The sequence below is a fragment of the Protopterus annectens genome, chromosome 13.part0 (assembly GCF_019279795.1).
Source record: "Protopterus annectens isolate FY-2018-M chromosome 13.part0, PAN1.0, whole genome shotgun sequence".
NCBI classification, from domain to species: domain Eukaryota; kingdom Metazoa; phylum Chordata; order Ceratodontiformes; family Protopteridae; genus Protopterus; species Protopterus annectens.
Window position 1 is genome coordinate 88,427,351 of NC_056747.1, and position 20,129 is coordinate 88,447,479.

General features: G+C 41.2%; 1 protein-coding gene across 3 annotated transcripts in view; it reads right to left on the reverse strand.

Moving 5' to 3' along the window:
• LOC122817602 (cold-inducible RNA-binding protein B-like) overlaps nt 1-20,129 on the reverse strand; it is a 936,366-nt gene that overhangs the window by 266,307 nt on the left and 649,930 nt on the right. For 2 of the 3 annotated variants that reach the window (XM_044090640.1, XM_044090641.1), the window contains exons 4-5: nt 19,434-19,551; nt 1,931-2,030 (exon numbers count right to left, since the gene is read on the reverse strand). In XM_044090640.1, coding sequence (XP_043946575.1) covers nt 1,931-2,030; nt 19,434-19,551 — 218 coding nt within the window. The remainder of the gene's footprint in view (nt 1-1,930; nt 2,031-19,433; nt 19,552-20,129) is intronic. The other variant, XM_044090642.1, reaches the window with a different exon arrangement.

The following is a 20,129-nucleotide window of genomic DNA, read 5'->3' on the forward strand; positions in this document are numbered from 1 at the left end:
CGCAGGGCTCTGTGCTAGACCCACTCCTCTTTGGCATCTACTTTTTTGGATGTCAAAGCCAATCTGGAAGGCCTTTGGTTAACCAAATCAGCAGATGATTGCAAACTGGAAGCAATCACTGAATCACCCCAAGACGAGAACACCCTTCAGGAAGGTTAAATACAGACAAACAGTTGGTGCCAAAGCCATGGCTTAAAGCTCAACACCAAGAAATGCATTATAGTACCTTTTGAGAAGTTTGCCACCCCAGGTAACTATGTCATAAAAATAACACCCTTAAAAGTTGATTTACAAGTCAGGGATCTGAGAACTCATGTAGACTTAACCTAGACTTCGATCAACATGTTGTCAAAGGTAGTAAGAAAATCCTTCTGTTTTGCTCAACTTATAACAGCATGGAATATAGGTCCACACAGGTCATCATACCACTGTACTCGGCCCTCATCAGGCCCATCATACAGTATAATACCCCCTTCGGTATGTACCTGACCACACACATGCAGCAGTTGTAAGGTTCACAGAGGTTCTTTGCAAAGAGGATTACAGGGAGAAAACAAAATGTCCAAGCTACGCTGATCACCTCAAAGCCCTGTCTCTTTACTTGCTATCATACAGACGTCTGGGAGATGATCTCTGCCTGACATAAAAGACATCCCTGGACACTACTTTGATGAATCATTTGCACATCCACAAAACAAACAGCATCTGAACTACTAGATGAAAATACTTAAATTTTGCTAGCAACATAAATAGGACATGTACGTTTCTCGGAGAATTTAAATTCTCTGGAACAGGCTCCCCATCCACTTGAAGCACAGTTCCTCCCTATACCTATTTAAGCACAACTTGGACCAATGGACGGGTAACTGGAAATTCACCCCTGGTCTGGCTCCTGTGCCTCTGATGGACAGAAGCAGTCAGTACCTCACCCCTTATAAATCAAATATGTGGGTCACATTTGGGTTGCATGGCTATGCTTTTAAGAGCCCTAGTGGTTGTTAGCCTAGTATACACCTATGAAAAAAAAAGGTAAACTGTGGGAATAACACATGCAGAATAATGCTTTGGAGGAGGAGGAGTGAAGTTTAAGGGACGGCAGGAATTGAGCAATTTTATAATGCTGGATTGATGACAAGTTATACAGAAGAATGCATGTGATGCATAATGTTTGTAACTGGGAACATGTTAATATGGTTTGTTATGTCTTAAGTGATAATTCAATACAGGTGTTCAAAAAAGATGAAAATAACCAATCTCTCTTTCAACAAAAGCAAGCATTCAATGGAATATAGAAACTCTTACACAAATGTATATGCACATGCATACATACAATAAATATTAATGATTCAGTAAGTGGATGATAAGCCAGTGATACATAAAAATAATGCTCTTCCTTGTGGAAGCTCAAAGGAGGAATAGAAGGAAAAGAAGAATGAATGAAGAAAGGAAAGAAAAATAAAGGAAAGAAAGTAGGAAATAAATACATACACGCATGCAAACGCTGGAAGGCAAGTGCAGCGATTGTGCAGTTTAAGCAAGGCATGTCAACAAAGAAAGGCCAGTAATAATAAACTATCTGTTCACCTCTGAAAAAAGCTAGTATCCACACTTTGATATAGGTGGAGTTTTTTACGTATAAAAAACTATACACTGAACAGTAAAGTTATAGATGCAACTATAGCTATGTCCCCTACAAGAAGCAGGGAGGTCAGTTGTAAAAGTTTCAAGCAACAAAGACCATAGACCGTTTTGACAATTAACCTCTAATGTTCCACTGTTAAGAGCCATATTGCAGATAACTTATTTTCTATAAATGCAAGGACTGTCTGCACTTCCCTATTGCTTTGTATGTCAACAGAAAAAAATAACGATGCATTTTTATTATATAAAAAAGATTAGTCAAAAATAACAGAACAAAAAATATATTTACCTGTCTCTGCTATAATATCCCCTGGAACTGCTGCCACCCCCACCATATCCTCCACCACCGTATCCACCACTTCTGGACTCGAAACGTCCTCCACTACCACCTATATCATCAAAAGATATTTAAAAGGTTACCTGTAGGTTTACTGTATCAAAATAAATCAATCATCAATTCTTATCCACCATTTAAAAAAAGCAGTCAAACTGACAAAATTAACTCTGACACTGCTAAATCCGGAGACTGCCAGAGAAGACTAAATAGTCTTCTTACAGCAAATTAGTTACTTAAAAATATCAACAAGTTATCCCCTGTCCCCCTCTCCCTAAAGTGGAGAGAGGATTCTGTGCAAAATCATTCAACCAGGGTATTCAATTAACTATGACTCAGTTAGCCACATTTCTTAACTGTCTTATACACCACCACTTTCATACAAGCAGATTATTACCACTCCCAGTACAAGATAATGAAATTATGGCTAATGAACTTGTTAAGTCACCAGTACCATACAAGCTTGAAGGGTGCATTTTCGTCCTATACATAGCAATAATTAATATGTAGTGATTAAATCAATTTCAAACAGTCCTAAACTTTATTACAAAAAAAAAACGTACTTCTTAAGTCTATAATATACTGGACTCAAAAAGAAGCCCTTCCAAACCAGTGTATGTCCATCTATCAGGGGCTCCACATCATGAACAACCCCTTTTAACAAAAGAGAGCTATTACAAGGTTGTAGATTATTTATTTATTTATTATTTTATTTTACATTTGTTGACCGGGCTAGTCTAACTGGATAAATGTCCATTTTCAGTAGAGGCCCGGGGAGAAAAGCTCCAAGCATGAACACTAACAAAGTTAACAATATATAACAAAGACATGTATAATAACAGTACAGAGGTACAATTGACTAAAGACATTATGTTAAAAGATTAAACTAAGTAAAAAAAAAACAAGTACACTAAGCACAAGCTGGGTAAGGGCAAACAGAGTCAGGTCCTTACATTTATCCTATTACTATGAGAAAAAAAGAGAAATCAGTAGATTGGAGGTATAGGTTAGGGGAGAGGGGAAGGGGTATGAGCAGGAGGGGAAAAGTTTCAGTCTGGGTTAGCACAAGGACAAAGCCACTGAGTTTTAAGATGTTCTTTAATATGCTTTTTGAATAGAGAAGTAGAAGCTAGAGTAGAAGGTTCAGGAGGGAGCTGATTCCAGTTTTTACCTATACTGTTTGAGAAAAGTGAGTCACCAGCTTTGTTGTTAGATTTAACTGATGAGACCAGGAGTTTATTAGCAGAACGTAGTGTAGCTAGGTTTTTATATGGTGTAATCAGATTAGTGAGGATAGGGGTGTTATTGGGGTGGTGTAGGATCTTTTGAGTGATAAGTAACTGTTGACAGAGTATATGGTTCTGCAATTCTAGCCATCCTAGTTGTTTAAGGTTAAGGCAATAGTGAGTTTGAAATGGAGAGCTTGTGATAAATCTAGCTATGCTATTATAACAGGTAAAAAGTTTTGAGATATTATTTTTAGATAGGTTTGTATATACAGCTGAGGCATAGAAAAGGGTAGAAATGAGGTGGGTTTGGGCAATAGTTTTCCTGGCTGAGGGGATAAGGAAGGGTTTAATTCTATAGAGGGTTCCAAGTTTTTTGTTAACAGTCTTTATGGTGAAGTTAATATGGTCATCATAGTTAAGACGGTTATCAATTGTAACACCTAGTAGGCGGGTGGTAAAATCAGGGGTTATGTTTGTAGCATTGTTAGAGGTAATAGAGAAGAATGGAGTGGGTGATTTATGAGATGGAGTAAAAAGCAGTAGTTTTGTTTTTTTGGGATTAAGCAGGAGGCAATTTTGCATAAACCAGTTTTCTACATTTTGGAAAACAGTTTGAGTTAGGGACTGGAGGGAGGCTATGTTCTTAGCAGTGCAGATTAAGGTTGAGTCATCTGCATATTGGATGCAGGTGGCTTGAGGTATGTTCATATGGAGGTCGTTGATAAATATGGAAAAAAGAAGGGGACCTAAGATAGAGCCTTGTGGGACTCCAATATTTACTGGAAGTAATGAAGACAGTTTGTTGTCCCAAAGTACTGCTTGCTGTCTGTTTAGAAGATAACAACTAAACCATTGTAATGCTAGTGGATCAAGAGAATGATACTTTAGTTTATGTAAAAGTAAGTTATGGTTAACCATATCAAAGGCTTTTGACAGGTCTATAAATAGCGCAGAGGAAAAGGAGTTAATGTTACGATTTTTATTTATAGAGTCAGTGAAGGATAGAAGGGCAGTTGTTGTGCTGTGGAATGGTCTAAAGCCATGTTGGCAGTTGGCTAGTAGATTATTTTGTAGTAAGTGGTTGAGTAGTTGTTTGTGAATACTTTTTTCCATTATCTTGGCTAATGGGGAGAGTAAGGCAATAGGTCTATAGTTAGAAAGCTCTATAGAAGATCCACCTTTATGTAGAGGGATGATGTGGGATACTTTCCATATGGTAGGGATTTTGCCTTCAGAGATAGTTCTGTTAATAAGGATAGATATGGGGTAGTCTATAGCTTTAGCGGCAATTTGTAGGTATTCAGATGGGAGATGGTCAGAAGAAGGGGTGCAAGGTTTCAGTTTTTTAAGTAGCTTGTAGATAAGAGATGTAGGAACAGGGTGTATATGAAAGGTAGGAGGTGAAGTCTTGGAGGTATTAGGTGGGAAGGCAGTAGGTGGAGGAAGAGAGTTGGCTAGGGATTGAATGGCTTCTGTAAAGTAGTTATTAAAGGCATCAGGGATCAGGTTGGAATTATTATGGTTGAAACCTAATGGGGCAGGAGTAGTAGAGTGACCTGGTTGAAGAAGTTTGTTCATCCCTGACCAAAATTTTTGTGGAGTTTGTTGAGTGGATTGTTGGAGGTGAAGGTAGAAGTCTTTTTTGTTTCTAAGAGTGTCCTTCTTGGTGGCATTTCTTAATTGTTTAAAGAGGATGTGATCAGATGGGCATTTGGTAGCCCTCCATTTAGCCCATATTTTGTTTCTAAGGAGCATTTTTTGCTTAGTTTGTTTAGTAAGCCATGGGGCAGATTTGTTTTTTATTCTAGTGGAGTGGTAAGGTGCGTGGTAGTCTAGTATTTGAAGAAAGTTAGTGTTGAAGTAGGTCACAGCCTCATCAAGTTCAAGATGGGTCAGTGGTGACCAGTTACATGCTTGCAATTCGTTAAGGAAACTATCTGGGTTAAAGAATTTTTTTGAGCGGGAAGTTTTGAGATTATGAGTAGTTGGGATATGAAGTTTTTGTCTGATTATGTAAGTGAGCATATGGTCACTGATATTGTCGGGAAGGGTTCCTGGAGTATAATTGCTAGGGTGGTTATTAATAAGGATCCAGTCAAGAGTAGATTCTTTCCTGTTAGGTTTGTGGATTCTAGTAGGAGTGGTTATAAGTTGAGTGAATCCAAAGAGATTTAAGTGGTTAGTATTGTGTGCTGTATGTGTAATGCATACACTAGAGTAACCTTTCCACTCAAGCTCAAATGCCAATACAAAACAGCACGATGGAAATGGTGCAAGTATGCTGAAAAATTTTTTTCAACAAATGTTGAATGGGATCTCTCATATACATGTTCCATTAAAATGATCCCATACCACTTCCTGAAAAAAGCATAACGTTTCTTCAGGGTCTATAGACAAATAACGAACTCTTACATGCAGCAAATAGAAGAAAAACTGGAACACAAACCAGCATCAACTGTTGAAATATCTTTTAATTCTGGTACCTCGGCCTTCGCCTTCTCATGGAATACATTTTACTAAACCAACAACACCCCTTTTATAACACATCTATGTCATTTGCATGCATAATTGATTCAACAAGGCTTGTTAAACCATATATCAAATTGCCTCAAGCATGATTCACTACACAACTTGTTTTACTTTAAAATTACTAACCACTTATACAATCTTTAATTTCTTATAATGAGCGAGAAGAAGTGTATCGACTGTTTTTATAATATACATTGTTGTAATAAACATTTTTCTTCCATGCAATATGAAAGTTTTCATTAAATAACATTCAATTCACATTGTACACCTTGAACACCCCTTGACGCATGTAATAAATATTAAGCTTGAATACAAAATTTAAATGTGCAAATTATTTTCTATATTTCCAAGTTCAAACCATTAGGAAAGAGAGTCTTGTAGTTTAAAATAAATCTAGACTCCATTTCCAATAATTTATTATGAAAAACTGCTACAACACCTATACTCTTAGGCTTCCCTAAAACACAAAAAATAAACCCTTCAGGAACCCCCTTGTGCTCTTCACAAAAGTGCTTGGCCACTGGACTATCTAGCCTTTTGTGCCTAATGTCACCCAAATGCTCCAATATTCGTAACTTGACTTTTCTACTTGTTTGACCAATATACCATTTAGGTTTCTTACATCCACATCCAATAATGTAAACTACCCCCGTGGAATTGCAATCAAAACATTCCAAAGCCCTGTACAAAACATTGTTGATTTTTGTACCATCTAAACTTCTAACTTTGGAACATACTTTGCATCTCCTACATCTGAAGGTGCCTTTCCTAGTGTTGTCTTTATGTATTTTTCTAGTGTTTAATATTTCTTTTAAATTGGGATATCTGCCATATGAGAAAGTCACATTGGTTGGAAATAATTTCCCCACCTTCTCATCCCCGGTGACAATGGGCCATAATTTCAAAACTGTTTCTTTCATCTTACTTGAAAATTGTGAATATCTAGTAACAAAAAATATTCTATCTTTTTGACCTTCCTCTACAAGGTTCTGTGCAGTTGTGCGTGCCCATGTATCCTTTCGACATCTCCTCTCAAAATTCCTTAAGCCCATTTCCTGTTCTACCTTAATTCTAGCTGACCTGATGTTGGCCTTGGAATAACCTCTTTCGATGTCTAAAATGCACAACTGCACAGAACTTTGTAGAGGAAGGTCAAAAAGATAGAATATTTTTTGTTACTAGATATTCACAATTTTCAAGTAAGATGAAAGAAACAGTTTTGAAATTATGGCCCATTGTCACCGGGGATGAGAAGGTGGGGAAATTATTTCCAACCAATGTGACTTTCTCATATGGCAGATATCCCAATTTAAAAGAAATATTAAACACTAGAAAAATACATAAAGACAACACTAGGAAAGGCACCTTCAGATGTAGGAGATGCAAAGTATGTTCCAAAGTTAGAAGTTTAGATGGTACAAAAATCAACAATGTTTTGTACAGGGCTTTGGAATGTTTTGATTGCAATTCCACGGGGGTAGTTTACATTATTGGATGTGGATGTAAGAAACCTAAATGGTATATTGGTCAAACAAGTAGAAAAGTCAAGTTAAGAATATTGGAGCATTTGGGTGACATTAGGCACAAAAGGCTAGATAGTCCAGTGGCCAAGCACTTTTGTGAAGAGCACAAGGGGGTTCCTGAAGGGTTTATTTTTTGTGTTTTAGGGAAGCCTAAGAGTATAGGTGTTGTAGCAGTTTTTCATAATAAATTATTGGAAATGGAGTCTAGATTTATTTTAAACTACAAGACTCTCTTTCCTAATGGTTTGAACTTGGAAATATAGAAAATAATTTGCACATTTAAATTTTGTATTCAAGCTTAATATTTATTACATGCGTCAAGGGGTGTTCAAGGTGTACAATGTGAATTGAATGTTATTTAATGAAAACTTTCATATTGCATGGAAGAAAAATGTTTATTACAAAAATGTATATTATAAAAATAGTCGATACACTTCTTCTCGCTCATTATAAGAAATTAAAGATTGTATAAGTGGTTAGTAATTTTAAAGTAAAACAAGTTGTGTAGTGAATTATGCTTGAGGCAATTTGATATATGGTTTAACAAGCCTTGTTGAATCAGTTATGCATGCAAATGACATAGATGTGTTATAAAAGGGGTGTTGTTGGTTTAGTAAAATGTATTCCATGAGAAGGCGAAGGCCGAGGTACCAGAATTAAAAGATATTTCAACAGTTGATGCTGGTTTGTGTTCCAGTTTTTCTTCTATAGACAAATAAACATGGTGTCTAATGAACGTCAGACCAAGAGAAACAAAGTGTTTAGTTAAGCGCTTTTTGTTTGTTACAATGTGCAAACTTCCTCAGGTAAAATCAAATATACAACTGTTTTTTTTTAAAGGAACCAAAGGAACCATGTGAGCCAACACAACAAATCAGAATTCACAATGGCTCAGTAAACCCGCACTTACCAGTGGAATTTGAGATAATCATCATGGAACTAAAAAAAATTAAAGCATACAAAGCCCCAAATATATATACAAGACCTAATAAAAAATGTTCATTTCTAAACCGTAAATAAAAACATTTCCTATACAAAAAAATGTATAAAAAAGAAAGAAAAAATTGAAGGCAGCTGACACTTATTTCACCATTACAGCACTTGTAAACCTAGTGAAGCATCCCCATAGTTAGCTAGAGCTTATCACATACTAAGGAAATACATTTAGTGGGAAAATACATTTAGTGAGAAAATACATTTAGCATCCTAGGTACTAAACAATGAACATAGTCCTATTGTTTTTCTACATCAGAATGTATAAAAAAGTGTGAAAAGTGTAGGTTATCTCCCTAAGCTCTTAAGCTTAAGTAAACAAGCAATCGCACATGCGTCATTTATACCTGGGTGATTATAAGCAGTCAGGTGTATTTGCCAGTACAGTTCCAATTCTTCAAGTTTCAGGGGACTTGGTACACCTCTACCATCCAGGATGATTTGGTCAATCACCCTAAATTTGAAGCTATGGTCGCCTGCTGAAAGAATGCGTTTAGCTAATGCATTCTGAGTTTTATGTTTGTCAATACCATATAGGTGTTCATAGATCCATTCCTGGAACTTATGTTCTGTCTTACCTATATAAAATGCTGCACATTTTTGACATTTTGCAAGGCAGACTAATTTGGAATTGCAATTAAATCTACTGTTAGACCGGTAGACTATAGCAATGATTTCAAATGATCTTCCTACGTCTATGAATTTATAAAACCTACACATCCCACAACTAAACATACCGGGATGTTTTGAAGCATTCATTTTCTTAGCCTTCAATAAGTTTTTCAAGTTGCAGCCTCTTCTAAAGATGATTTTGGCTAAGAAAATTAATACTTCAAAACATCCCGGTATGTTTAGTTGTGGGATGTGTAGGTTTTGTAAATTCATGGACATCGGAAGATCATTTGAAATCAATGGCATAGTCTACAGGTCTAACAATAAGTTTAATTGCAATTCCAAATTAGAAATCTACCTTGCAAAATGTCAAAAATGTGCAATATAGGTAAGACAGAGCGTAAGTTCCGGGAATGGGTCTATGAACGCCTATATGCTATTGACAAACATAAAACTGGGAATGCATTAGCTAAACACATTCTTTCAGCAGGCGACCATAGCTTCAAATTCAGGGTGATTGACCAAATTATCCTGCATGGTAGAGGTGGACCAAGTCCCCTGAAACTTGAGGAGTTGGAACTGTACTGGCAAATACACCTGAATGCCTATAATCAGCCAGGTATAAATGACGCATGCTTGACTGCTTGTTTACTTAAGCTTAAGAGCTTAGGGAGATAACCTACACTTTTTTATACATACTTTTGATGTAGAAAAACAAAAGGAGTATGTTCATTGTTTAGTACCTAGGATACTAAATGTGTTTCCTTACTAAATGCATATTCTCACTAAATGTATTTCCTTAGTATGTGATAAGCTCCAGCTAACTACGAGGATGCTTCACTAGGTTTACAAGTGCTGTAATGTTGAAATAAGTGTCAGTTGTCTTCAACTTTTTTCCCTATTTTTTATACATTTTTTGTAGAGGAAATGTTTTTATTTATGGTTTAGAAATGAACATTGTTTTTTATTAAGATATATATATATATATATATATATATATTGTCTACTTCAGAATGCCGACTGCTCAGAATGCCGACTTTCATATGGCCGACACCATATGATCGACATTCTGAAAGACCGACATCCTGAAATAGCACCATTTACCTACCTGTAAACACAGTACACCTGTGTTATGCAGGGAGGCAAGCCCCCCTGCTACTTAAATATTCTCACTCCGAGATCGCACTACAGTGCAGGAAAGGGAAATCTCCCAGCCCCACACTGTAGCGGAATCTCCTCTATCATTTGTCGGCCTTTCAAACGTTTGCTCATATGGTTTAGGCCATATGTGTTTCGAACATCTGACAGTTCAAACAAATGAAGGGCTCCTATATATATGTATATATATGTGTATATATACATACATATATATATATATATATATATATATATATATATATATATATATATATATATATATATATTTGGGGCTTTCTATGCTTTAATTCTTTTAGTTGTATTAGTTTTTTTAAGATGACTATCTCAAATTCCACTGGTAAGGTCCGGTTTACTGCGTCATTGTGAATTCTGATTTGTCGTGTTGACTCACATAGTTCCTTTTCAAAAACATTGGTTGTATATTTACTTTTATCTGAGGAAGTTTGCACATTGTGACAAACGAAAAGCGCTTAACTAAACACTTTTGTTTCTCTTGGTCTGCCGTTCATTAGACACCACGTTCATTAGACACCACGTTTATTTGTTTTAGTAGTTTTTGGTGTTTTTTTGCTGCAGTTTGTCAGTCACTATTTATTAGACAACAACTTCACTGGTTAAAATAAAGCTGCCATATCAGTAAACATTGCACACCAAGGTATACAGGCTTTATCCAAATCCTTGTCTGTATGTACTTTTGACACTAGCGTCATTCAATAACGGGACTGCCCAGAGTAAGAGCACATACAGACAGGTGGAGTTACCACACACAGCCCTTGTTTCACACTTATGTCTGTGTGATTTAATTGATTAGTACTTGAAATAAGGAGATAAAGGAATGCAACATACAATGACATATCCAAATAATGGCACTTGTACCAGGTTTTAAATGGTCTCAGCTGTTCTTCCAGTACTTGGTTAAGTATGCCAATACCTTTCTTGGTTCACAGGACATGGGGAAAATGTACCAAGATGCTAACTGCCATTGGAAAGTTCATAGGTAAGCACTAGACTAGCTGCCTTTGTGTGCCATTTTAAGCCTAGCCAGTTTCCTTTCTTGTGCTCAAAATAACCTATCCCATTTGGTTACAGATTCATAGGAAATGATTAGGCTAACGGCTTAAGGGTCCTTACACGCCTAGCCAATATAACCCGGTTTATCTAACATATGGCCCCTAAGGACAAGAGGATGGCATGGATTTGTGTCTGTGCATTGAGCATCTTACAGACTGCCCCTGTCCATAACAGACGTAGGCACTACCCCAGGTGTGAATTTGTGATTCCCCATCCATTGATCCAAACTGTGTTTGAAGAGGGCCAGGGAAGGTCTCTGCTTAATGTGAATAGGAAGCCTGTTCTAAAGAAGGTGCAATCTCTGGGACACTTTTTTGTCTCTCCAGCATGTTTTGAGTCGCTGACCAAGTTTAGATCCCTAGATTGGGTGACTCTTGCACTGTTTGACTGGATCTTTAGCAACTCCATCAGGGCTGGATTTGTGAGTGCCTTGCAGGTCAGGCATAGGTCACCCCTTAATAGTCGTTAGAAGACAGGGTAAAGGGATAGGGCTCTTTTAGTCTATCCACATAGTACATGTTGTTTACACTCTATTTTCTTTGTGAGGAACCTCTGAGGTCACTCCAGCTGTTGTAAGTGCCTAGTCAAGTACATGCTAAATGGAGCATCGTACTAGATTATTGGTCTAATGAGGCTGAATACAGCATGACTGTAATTTCCTTGGATCTGGATGTCATACTTTTACTTGTAATTTGTGCCATATAAAAGAACTTCCTCAGCACTGTGGACATATGGTGGTCAAAGTTCAGGCTATCTGTGTACCTAAATCTCTCACCTCTCAGTCTACTCTTAGGAGTATGATATTGATGTTTCAATTTGCAAGGGTATTTGACTTCTCAAAGGGTATGATGATGCTTTTTTTCACATTTAGTTTTAGGCCATGGTTCTGGCACCAATCATTGCTGTCATCTAGACCCTCCTGAATGACATCTACATCACTGAGGGACTAGCCTTACCCATCCCATGGTCGAAAATTATACATTACTCCTAATGAGACTAACTGGGATCATACCATAGATATTCTGATGTTACAACCAGGGTAACAAAATGTTTATATTCACATTCAATAATAACAGACCATGCAGATGTGAAAGAGATGCAACTGAATGGAGTTTGAATGTGTTGCTAAGTGTACTTAACTATTCAAGCAAAGTCAAAGTAATGTTAGTCTACCTGGTTACAGTAATCTTTAATGACTTATCAAAGAAATATTATAGTTGTTTAATATATGCTGCAGTAAAATACAAAGTCCATTTGAAAAGTTAGCCTGTTTGTTTAGAAGTGTACAACAACAAACTGTAAACTCCAGTCACAGATAAAAACTTTTGTTGAAGTACACTACATAAAAATGAGAAGTTATGTACCTACCATAACGTTCCATGTTAGTTGTCTTCTTCTCGCCTTCTTTCTTGCTGGATGGGTTCGGAGCCGATCCTCGGCTCCGACTCGGCCAATTCCACCGGCTCGAGGCTTCCCTATATCCCACAATGCTAGGCGGTAACTACTCAGATGTCGTTTGATAGCTAAAACCAAGCAGTTCTGGTCTCCATAGTATGGAGAAGAGAGAAAAAGAACCCACCTCTATATAAACCTGTATGTAAGCTACCACAAACATAAAAGGGAGAATAGAGGTGGTAACATGTGGGAAGGAAAACCCCAATGGAAGATCCCAAAAATTCCTATCGGTCTGTCCAGGCTAGGGGGAAGGAGGGTGGGACGCAAGAAAGAAGGCGAGAAGAAGACAACTAACATGGAACGTTATGGTAGGTACATAACTTCTCAATGTTAAGTTGTCAATCTCGCCTTCATTCTTGCTGGATGGGACCGCGACCCTAGCACCTTACCCCGGGTGGCTTATTGGAACAGACTCTTGAGAACAGTGGAACCAAAGTTGGCACGGTTTCTGGAGGCCATATCCAATTTGTAATGCGAGATAAAAGTATGAGGAGAAGCCCATGGGGCTGCTGCACAAATGGAATCTATTGGTATCCTGTCCTGAAAAGCTACAGATGTAGCTAATGCCCTAGCTGAATGAGCTCTAGGTCTTGAAGGCAGTTTTTGATGTCTGATTTCATAGATGAAGGTAATTATAGAGGTAAGCCATCTTGAAAGGGACACTTTAGTAAATGGAAGGCCCAATTTCCCTTCCGCATAAGACAGGAAGAGCTGGTCAGATTTCCTGAACTGTTTAGTCCTGTCTAAATAATATCGAAGTTGGCGATGAACATCTAGAAAATGTAACTTTTGTTCCGACCTGTTGGAATAATCAGGGAAGAAGACAGGGAGATCAATCGTCTGGTTTAGGTTTGCCTCAGAGGAAACTTTAGGCAAGAAGGACGGATTAGTCTGGAGGGACACCCTGTCTTTATGGAAAACTAAGGAAGGAGGACGACTGCAAAGAGCATGAAGTTCAGATACCCTTCTAGCTGATGTTATGGCTACTAGAAAAAGTGTTTTCCATGAGAGCAACTTAAGAGGGCATGAAGCCGCAGGTTCGAAGGGGGGGAGAATCAAGTCCCACTGAGGTGGGGGATCTTTGATTGGGGGCTTGAGAAAAAAGACACCTCTTAGAAAGGCTTTGCAGAGTTTATGGGACATGATACTGGAGTCCGAAACACCTACATGAAAGTTAGATATAGCAGCTAGTTGTACTCTAATGGTAGATGAGGAAAAGCCTAAATGAAAGAGCTCTGCCAGGAAGTCTAGGATAGACTGGATAGGTGCAGTGAAGGGGTCTATATTTTTTGATGCTGCCCAGAAGGAAAAACGCTTCCACTTACTATTGTAAATCCTTCTGGTAGAAGACTTGTGAGAGTCTATCAGGATGTTACGGACCGAATGATAGATTAAGGGAAGCCTGGCTAGGGTAGGAATCAGAGAAACCACGCTGTGAGGTTGAGAGATTGGAGGGACTGGTGCAGTGGGCCGGACTGGTGGGTCAAAAGATCTGGCACTGGGTCCAGATGCCAAGGCTGCTCCAAGAGGTAATGATGGAGGAACGGAAACCATATCTGTCGAGGCCAGTAAGGGGCAATGAGGATCATGGTGACTCTCAAGGTGATAGCTTTCTGAATTAATTGAGAGATCAGTAGAATGGGGGGAAAGCATACAGAAGTCCCCGGGGCCAATCGTGGACTAGAGCGTCTCTGGTGGGTTGGCCTGGTAAAGGGAAGAGGGTGAAGAAGCCGTGACACTTGCTGTTTTGGGGAGTAGCAAAAAGATTGCAGCAAGGCCAGCCCCATCTTCGAAAGATTTTTTTCCAGCACTGATTTTTTTAGAGACCACTCATGAGGCATGAGAATAGCCCTGCTCAACTTGTCCGCAATCACGTTGGACTTCCCAGGAATGTGCGTTGCTATCAGAAAATGCTGAGAAGAAATCCCCCACTGCCAAAGTCTGAGCGCCTCTCGACATAAGGGGTAGGACTTGGTTCCGCCCTGTTTGTTGATGTACCACACTACGGACATGTTGTCCGTCTGAATTGCAATAGTCCCTGTGGGAAGAGAGGCCTGAAGGGCTTGCAACGCTAAAAGCACTGCTCTCATCTCTAAGACATTTATGTGCAGGTGGCACTCGAAATATTGCCACGTGCCCTGAACTGTCCTGCCCTGATAATGTCCCCCCACCCGATCAGGGAGGCGTCCATCGTCACTGTGGTGATTGGGGGGGAGGCATGAAGGCTCTGCCCTGGAGAACTTGAGGTGATGTGATCCACTAAGACAGGTGATTCTTGCATGATTGGGTTAGCAGGATGATGTGAGACATCGGGAGCTGTTGAAAGGACCATTGAGAAAACAGCATCCACTGGAGGATCCGCATGTGAAAACGAGCTAAGGGGAGGAGTGTAATAGTAGCTGCCATGAGTCCTAATACCTTCAAGACTACCCTGGCTTTGATCTTGTTGCACTGAAGTAGAAGGTAAAGTTGTTTGCGGATATCTGATACTCTTTGCTCTGTTAGTCTGGCAGAAAGATGAACTGTGTCTAAGGTGGCGCCTATAAAGGTAATAGATTGACAAGGCGACAAGGCAGATTTTTCGAAATTTATTGAAATGCCTAGAGCTTGGCAATTTTGGATGGTGAAGTCTCTGGATAGAAGAAGTTGACGCCTGGTGGTGGCGGTAAGGAGCCAGTCGTCCAAATATGGAAACACCTGGAATCTTTGACGTCTCAAGTGAGCAGCGACCACTGCCATACATTTGGTGAACACTCGGGGGGCTGTAGTGAGACCAAAGGGCAGGGCTCTGAACTGGTAGTGACTGGCTCCCAGCCTGAAGCGGAGAAACCTTCTGGAGCGTCTGTGCATTTTGATATGGTAGTACGTATCCTGAAGGTCTATCGAGCACATCCAATTATCCTGACCCAAGAAGGGTAGAATGGACTGTAGCGCGACCATCCTGAATTTTGTTTTCTTCACATACTTGTTTAGCTTGCTGAGATCCAGTATTGGTCTCCAGTCCCCTATTTTTTTTGGTACCAAAAAGAATTTGGAGTAGATTCCGGATCCTTGCTGGTCTGCTGGGACTGGTTGGATAGCTCTTTTTGACAGCAGCTTTGATATTTCTAACGCTGCTTGTTCCCTTAGACTGGGTGGAACATCTGGAAGGGATCCTTTGGGTTGGGATGGGATGTGAATAAAGGGGATTTTGTAACCTTCGGATATGATCGACTGTACCCATTTGTCTTGAGTGAGGGAAAGCCAGGCTTTTGGGTACAGTGATAATCTTCCCCTGACTGCCTCCGAAGGTGGACAGCCGGGCAGCTCCTCAGGGATGCTGAAAGGGTTTATCAGAGAAAGTTTCTCTGCTACCCTGGTTTTGCGGACCACCTCTGCCCCTAGGGCGTCTATTGTTGTTCCCCCCTCTGCCTCTAGAGGGGAATCGACTTTGTGCGTCAGATGAGACTCCTTGTGGTTTGCGGAACCACATCCCCCCCCCCCTCTGACCTTTGGGATAAGGTCTGGAAGGGGTAGAAAAACGGACTCCCACGGCAGAGAGAGTCTTACCTTCCTGCTCGCACCCAGTCAATGTATTCTTCACCTGAGGTCCAAACAACGTTGTGCCATCAAAGGGGGAATTGGTGAAGGACGCCTTGAAAGCGTCTGCAAAATTGCAAAGCCGCATCCAGACGTGGCGTCGTAAAGCTACACCTGTGCCTGCGGCCCTACTCGCTCCATCAGCCGCATATGAGATAAGCCGCATGGAGGAGTTGACAATCGAATTCAGGGTTGCCAACTGGGAGTTCATTTTGTCTTGGAACCCCTCAGCTGTTGGATCCTGCATAGCTTCACCCATATCCTTGAGTAAATCCCTCTGGAGATGGGTGAAGTGACACAAGTAGTTCAGCGACCGCATGGCAAAGGTCGCTGAGGAAAACATCCGCTTACCATACCTCTCCATGGTCCTAGACTCCTTATTAGGAGGATGGACAGGTACCGAAGGATCGGCTAATTCCTTCTTAGTGGCTGCGGCCACCACCATGGCATCAACAGAGACACCTTTGGATAAGAACTGTTTCTCTTTTGGGGCAGTAATAAATTTTGACGGCCTCCTTGGGGTGGGTTCCACCAAATCGGGGGCCGTCCAACCCTTCCTTGCTACCACTTCCATGAGGGGGGTCAAAGGGAGGAGACACCCAGGAGGTGGAAGGGCGAGAGCCAAACGCCTCAAGGCAGACCGACTCGTCCTCTGAAGGGTTAAGGGCGGGACAGTTCCCCCTCTGTTTAAGGATTTCAAGGATGTCAGCAAAAGAGACATCCTCAGAGGGGGACCGAGGGGAACTTTCAGATTCCTCCAAGTCGGTGTCAGAGGTGATAGACTCAGGGGAGTCAATGTGCTTCCTCTTGCACTGTCTTTTCCGAGGGGGTTCTCCTACCGCATCAGGAGAAGCCTCGGAAGAAGAGGATATTCCCAATGGGGAAACCTGAGGAGCTGGCTCTCTACGGTCTGTTACGAGGGGGTGGGTAGAAACCACCGCAGGCACTGAAAAGGGAGGAGCTGACGGAGCCGACTGTGGGGTAGACGCGAGGTCTAACACGCTCCGCATGACCTCGAAGGCACCCCGTTCAGCCACGGCTGAAGGTCCCCGCTTCGAGGAGACAAGGACCCCCCCCGGCACCGACAGGGACGGCTCCGAGGCCGATGTCGGAGCCGAACTCACCAGCGCCGACGCTCCGAGAGGGAGAATGGGGTCGGACAAGGGTCCGATGCCACTCGCCCCCTCGGAGCCGACGAGGGAAGCTCAGCGCAGAGATCCCTCCAAGGAGGAAATCGGAGCAGACGACAGAGCCGAAAGGGAAGGTATCGGCTCCGACTCACCGACAGCCACGGCTCCAACGAGCCCCGGCTCCGAACTCAGAAGAGTCGGAGGAGGAATAGAAGCAAGGATGGGAATAGCCGCTAACTGTTGAGTAGGACTATGCAGCATTTGGGCCAGTGCCTCAGACTTGAAAAGTCTACTCACCACCCTTTGTAAGTCATGGTCGAACAGCCTGGAGGACCGAGGGGAATGGGACCTATGGCTCCGCTCCGACAGAAGAGGGGATCCCGGAGCCGAGTGGATGGAGCCGATGGAAGGGGACCTCGACCTCTTCTTTGAAGGTGGCTCCGATAAGACTATCGGAGCCGACTGAGTCTTAGCAACCTCGGCTCCGGCCGGAGCCGAGGTAACGGTTTGAGACTTCGAAACATCGACTCCAGCCGGAGACGATGTCGAAGCAGCCTTGATGGTCCCAGCAGACGGCTCTGAAGCTGGAGCCGACGGCCTGGAAGTCTTTGAAGGCTTCCCCGACGCAGATTAGGTCAAGGGGCCTTCAGGCTTTAACAAGCCTCGAAGAATAAGTTTATTTTTGCGTTCCTGCAGGACTCTAGGGCTGAATGCATGGCAAACAGCACAGGAGTCCTGCAGGTGCAAAGGTCCCAGGCAATAGACACAAGAAGTGTGACCGTCTGTCAGAGACATTTTCTGACAGCACGAGTCACACTTCTTGAAGCCTGAGACCTTGGAGTCTTTAGACATCCTAAAAGAGACTGTATATTAAAGGACACAGACACAACACACACACTAAAAAGACAGGGGAAAAAGGAGAGCGGGCCAAAGGCTTAGAAGTTAAAAGGGAATAAAAAGGGGATAAAAAACAAGGGAGACCCGATTTAAACTAAAGGGATACTCTGTATTAAAAACTAAACTAAATAGAAAGGATAGGGGTAGAAAATTGAAGTTTCTGACTAGAAAAACTCACTAACCTGCCAGAGCCGGTAGAAGAAAGCACCTCGCAGCTAAGCGGCAAACGAGATCTGGGTAGTTACCGCCTAGCATTGTGGGATATAGGGGAGCCTCGAGCCGGTGGAATTAACTCTCGAGCTTTAGTATTAGCCGAGTCGGAGCAGAGGATCGGCACCGAACCCATCCAGAAGAATGAAGGCGAGATTGACAACTTATTGTATATTTAGTGGAAAACCTTTGTACAGATAAGACCTTTGACAGGCATTACAGACAAAGGACAGATACTTTCTTTATTGTTTCCTGTATTTATCCTGCACTTAGCTTGTTGCAAATCATAAAGCAACATAGGTACACCAATAAATTCCTCTGCTCTTTAAACACACAAATGTGTTTCACAGAAGTTATTTGCCTCAGCTGCCAGGTATGTGGAACAGGACTAATTACCAGATTCCTTAATTTCAGCAGTATGCTAATGTATGACCTCTCACTTGCAGGAGCTATGGTGTGCCAGTGTGTGGGGCATCCCAGTGTTTAGGTGAAGAAGGGCAGGGTGTGTACTGGAGGCTCCAATATTTCACAGGTAACAAAATGATGTACCTTCTGCAAGCCTCCACTTCTGTATGCTGATGCTCAGTGGTGTTCCACCAAGCACAGCTTTGCACTTCTGGGACCACTGGGTGCAAGCTTTGATCTGTTTCTCTACAACCTCAACCCACTAAACTTTAGACTTCACTATATACAGTCTGGAGTCTCATACATATGTGAGTCGTGAAAGAAGGTAAGAAAATTCATTTTCACACCTACTCTAGACCTTGTCTGTTCCAGGTACGCTCTGGTGTATGTAAATACTTTTGTATGCAGATAACCCCTGGTTTTAGATGTCTTTTATGAATTGTGCAGGACTATGTTACGTGGCTTCCTGCACATATCAACACTATGCATTTTCAGTCCGTGCTCATGAATCCAAGCTCAAGTGAGCAGCATTTATCCACAGCTGCTGTCCTCATGTGGGGAGAAATTAGACTAAACCAAGTTCACAGCTGAGGAATCTAACAGCCAATTACAAATCAAAACCATTACAAAGTAACGGAATTAAAAAAAAAAAAAAAAAAATACCCACCTCTTCCTCGACCTCCACGGAAGCCACGTCCTGACTGTCCACCCCTGCCAAAACCACGGTTTCTGTTGCCTGAAGACTTTCCTGCCTGGTCTACATGGATCTGTCGTCCATCAACAGTCTGTTGAAAAAAAGGAAGGGGATGAAACACCATAACTAGCTGTCCTGAAAATCGGGGGAAAAAATAAAAACGAAGTACACCAAGTGCAAAGGTACCACGTCGCACTACCCTGCTAAGTATTATAAGATACTCACTACTTACCTGACAAGTATTACAACACACTCGCTACTTATTCTTTGAAGTACTCATCATTTTGGCAGACTTCACCAGAGTCTACTCATTGGTCCTGAAAAAAATCTGGGAACCAGAAGATTTATCCACAAAACCATGCTTCGCTGGACGGCAGTAGAATAACTATCAGTCCTTAATGCAAGAGAGAACATGAACATATGAAGGATTATGCTATCAGCAAACAGGCAGTGGTGCATTTTTTTTTTACTGCTGTGCAACCGCGGAGATTTTACATACAAGTTAAGGGGGTGTGGGTGTGGGGTCCAAGAAAAAAAAAAGCTTGAAATCATGTTTGCAGAAAGTGTTTTTCAGCAAATTGTGCATTTGTCTGAAGAACAAACTTTCAACAAAAAAAAAAAGAAAAAATCAAGGATCCATGCAAGATTGCCACCTTATAAGCAGTTCAC